Source organism: Pinus tabuliformis, chromosome X (assembly GCF_031772625.1).
Source record: "Pinus tabuliformis cultivar Carrire ecotype Pingquan chromosome X, CPIR1, whole genome shotgun sequence".
NCBI lineage: Eukaryota > Viridiplantae > Streptophyta > Pinopsida > Pinales > Pinaceae > Pinus > Pinus tabuliformis.
Window position 1 is genome coordinate 465,874,086 of NC_142308.1, and position 4,005 is coordinate 465,878,090.

General features: G+C 39.1%; 1 protein-coding gene across 1 annotated transcript; it reads left to right on the forward strand.

Moving 5' to 3' along the window:
- The first annotated feature begins 1,251 nt into the window (after positions 1–1,251).
- Positions 1,252–3,695, forward strand: LOC149140675 (glucan endo-1,3-beta-D-glucosidase-like). The gene has a single exon (XM_089448133.1). The coding sequence runs from the start codon at positions 1,416–1,418 to the stop codon at positions 3,468–3,470; it is 2,055 nt and encodes a 684-aa protein (XP_089304259.1). The 5' UTR covers positions 1,252–1,415; the 3' UTR covers positions 3,471–3,695.
- The last annotated feature ends 310 nt before the right edge of the window (positions 3,696–4,005 follow it).

The following is a 4,005-nucleotide window of genomic DNA, read 5'->3' on the forward strand; positions in this document are numbered from 1 at the left end:
CTCATTATTATTTCATCTGATCAGGATTAGCAACTGGTATCAAAGTTTTTGTCACTATCTTGATAATCTTGCTCCAATGATGTAGATGGTTTTCTTGTTTCTTAAAACCTGTGCTCGATGGGTATACGATGGTTTTTGTGACCTTCTAGGATCTCTAATAGTTTTGGTGCACGCAAGAATAGGAGTCTCATTTGTGTTCCTAGTGGGTGATGCTATGCAAGCTATTTTTATAGCTCAAAGTTGTTTAGAGTTTGCCTGTCACAATTGCTCTTTGTTTTATACATGCACTTGCTTTTTGCTATGCATGCTGGGATGATTTTTAATTTTGGATTGGTTAATATTAAATGATTCTTAGTCTGTGCACATGCTGGCTTCGTTGGTCATTGTTGGTGTGAATATGTTCTGCCTTGCTGCGCATTATATCCATGTATGAGAATTATGGCTCTGGAATCTTGCCTAGAAGGATATGTTGGTTGGGCATATTTTGGTAAAACTTCTATTTGTTGAATGGTTTCTACAATGAAATGAATCCTATGTTATATTGGTGATGCCTCTGGCACTTGGATGTAAGTGTTATGATCTCAAATGTCTTGTTCTTTCTTGTGTTGTCTTGACTTCTTAGAAACTAGTTTATCTTTTATTATTGTTGGCAGGAGAAGTTGATTTCTCTAGTTGTTGTGAGGAGAAGTCTATTCCTCTGTCTCCGTTTTTTGTTCTAAAGACTTTATGGTTCTGGATATAATCACTATGTAATCCTTTTTGTTAATGAATATTAATTGCTCTAGTGAAGTCTATTACTCGTCTGTGATCAAGACCTTATAGTAATAAAACAATTTTTTATTAAATTTTAGATCGGTAAAAAATATATCCACAAAACCATAAAATCAAACATTTAAATTATATTTTAGGCCACATTTAAAATATACTTTTAATACCATAATTTGAATATATAAATTAAATAAATTAAAAATTAAAAATTAAAAATATGAATTAAATAAATTTAAAAATAGAATGTTTGATTTAAAAATTTATAATTTCACAAATTCCAATATTGTAGATAATTTTTTATATTAAAATTTATTTATCTTTAAACAATTTTATATTGCAATTTCAAGTTTCAAGCATCAAAACAATCCAGCGTTACACCAAAATAAATTAGTAAAGATATCCACCCCCAAAATATAGTGATCTCGCTAAGCGACCAACTTTATTCGTTTGAAGTCATTACATGCGATCGTTTAGAATATGAAATCTCGAGATTCTTCAAGCGCGTCAAGAGCACGCACGCCCGGTGCAGATATTTACATCGACGTTTGCTGGTCACTCCCATGTTTCCAATTCTCTTGTCGATCCTTCAGACAGTCTAGCGCCTGCTACTTGCTTAATTCCATTGGGAAACAATTCAAGCCCAAGCCATGCTGAGAAAATGTCTGGAAAAAGCTGCAGAACGATTAACATTGCAGAGGTTCCAACGTCGGCGTTCAGAGGTGGAGCCCAAGCCTGACCAACCGTTCCCCTCCATAAATAACACGGCGGCATCCGACCCAACTCCGTTCTTCGCAGAGAATCTCCGCAATCATCCGCCCCTTCCTACTAATTCCCCCTGGCAGAACTTTGTACTCAGGCAGGGTTCCCAGCCGGAATTCATTCATCCTTATCTCATTAAATCCAACACCAACAGGGGCTCTATTACAATCTGCTACCCCTCCAGAATCGTTCAATCCGCCTTCATCATACAATCCTTCGTCCCAGATTTAACTATCTCGTGCTCTCACACTGGTTCCCATGTCGTCTCCCATTTCGATGACCTCAGTGTCACCTTAGACTTCCCGGGGCCCCTCACTGTCCCCCTCGTACGAGGAAGCCCTTACATTACCTGCATTGTTAAGGGCGGTGACCTCCGATTCTCCACAATACATGCGGTGGTCAGTCTTTCTTCTCACACTCACTACACTAAGCATAAGATTGTCTTCAACAATGGACAGTCATGGCTCATTTACAGCTCCAATCCCCTGTATTTTAACAAGGATTTGAGCATCTCTGGATCCTATCAAGGCGTCTTGAGAATCAGCATACTCTCAGATAAAGTTGGAGAAATTGCAGATATAAAGGAGCGGATTTTGGATCGATTCAGCACAGCTTATCCGGTCTCTGGGTTGGCGCATCTGAGGACGCCTTTCAGGGTCACATACGAATGGAAGAAGACAGGACAAGGTGAGTTACTCATGCTTTCGCACTCTGTACATAGACAAATCGTTGCTTTTCCTACACCCGATAGGATACTGTCCGACCTCACTTATCGTAGCATAGATGGTGAGCTGCTTGGCATTGTGGGTGATTCATGGATTCTGGAAGAAACCCCAATTACTGTAAGTTGGTATTCAATGAAAGGATCTGATGAGGAAGCTAGAAATCATATTGTCAGAGCCCTAGAACAGGATGTAAGCAATCTGCAGCCAATTACGACCCCATCTACTTATTTTTATGGGAAGGCTGTTGCAAGAGCGGCAAGGTTTGCATTGATTGCAGAGGAGGTTCACTACCATAATGTCATACCTCGTGTGAAAGAATTCCTGGAGAAATCCCTGACTCCATGGCTGGATGGGAGTTACCAAGGAAATGCACTTATGTATGATACCAAGTGGGGAGGGTTGGTCAGCAGAGTGGGTGCTAGGGACTCTGGTGCTGATTTTGGGTTTGGGGTATACAATGATCACCATTACCACTTGGGTTATTTCTGCTATGCCATTGCTGTCCTGGCCAAGTTCAATCGCAGCTGGGCTCACAAATTTAAGCCACATGTATACTCCATTGTGAATGATTTCATGAGCCTAACTTCTGGTCAGCAATCATTGTATACACGGTTGAGAAATTTCGATTTATGGAAGCTGCATTCTTGGGCCAGTGGAATCACTGAATTTGCAGATGGTAGAAACCAGGAGAGCAGCAGTGAGGCTGTAAATGCATATTATTCTGCAGCGCTTATAGGAGTAGCATATGGAGATGTGCATCTCATAGCGAGTGGATCAACTCTGGCCGCTTTGGAAATCAGGTCTGCAAAAGCATGGTGGCATGTCCCTGTGAACAGTAATGTATATGAACCGGAATTTATAAGGGAGAATAGAGTAATAGGGGTTTTGTGGGCAAATAAACGGGACAGTGGGCTGTGGTTTGCACCAGCTAATTGGAGAGAATGCAGATTAGGAATTCAACTGCTTCCAATTGTGCCCATTACTGAGCTTTTGTTCTCCAATCTGGAGTTCGTTAAAGAGCTTGTGGAATGGACAACCCTAGCATTGAAGAGAGAAGGGGTCGGGGAAGGATGGAAGGGTTTTGTGTATGCATTGGAGAGTATGTATGACAGGGAAAATGCTCTGAAGAATGTGATGAATTTAAATGAACACGATGATGGAAATTCTTTATCAAATTTGTTGTGGTGGATTTACAGAAGATCCAGCGATCCCAATTAACAGTCGTGCTAGTGCTCATGCAATTGATGAGAAAAGTGTTAAAGTAAACATATTTGTCAAATTTTACTAAATCCCCTTTTGGCTGCACACTTGTTCTGTACGCTGGATTATATGATTCATAAGCTGCCATAGGTTAATGCAAATATTTCTTATTGTTTTTACTTTAAATGAATAGGCATTCATACTTCAATTTTAAGGCCTCTGAAATTGCTGTTTGATAGTGCAGTTTGAGATGTTTCCTGGAAGTGGTTATTTACTTTTGATTAAATATATATTGCTAGTAATTTTATGTTATAGCATGATAGATATGTAGAATCAGAAAATAACTTTCTAAACATGGCTTCCACTGCTGCATGTAAATACTATCGACTTTAGAACATTGGCCCTTCCATAGACATAGAAAAGACAAAAAAAATCCCCACCTCCATCTCAAACCATAAAATGAGCAAACTCTACATATTTGATGTCTAATGGTTTGATTTACATTGATGTACATACATAAATATATTTTTCATTACATTTTGCATATTTATGT

Bases quoted from the DNA above. Each gene is read 5' to 3' on its own strand.
- LOC149140675 (XM_089448133.1), top strand. From the start codon at position 1,416: ATGCTGAGAAAATGTCTGGAAAAAGCTGCAGAACGATTAACATTGCAG.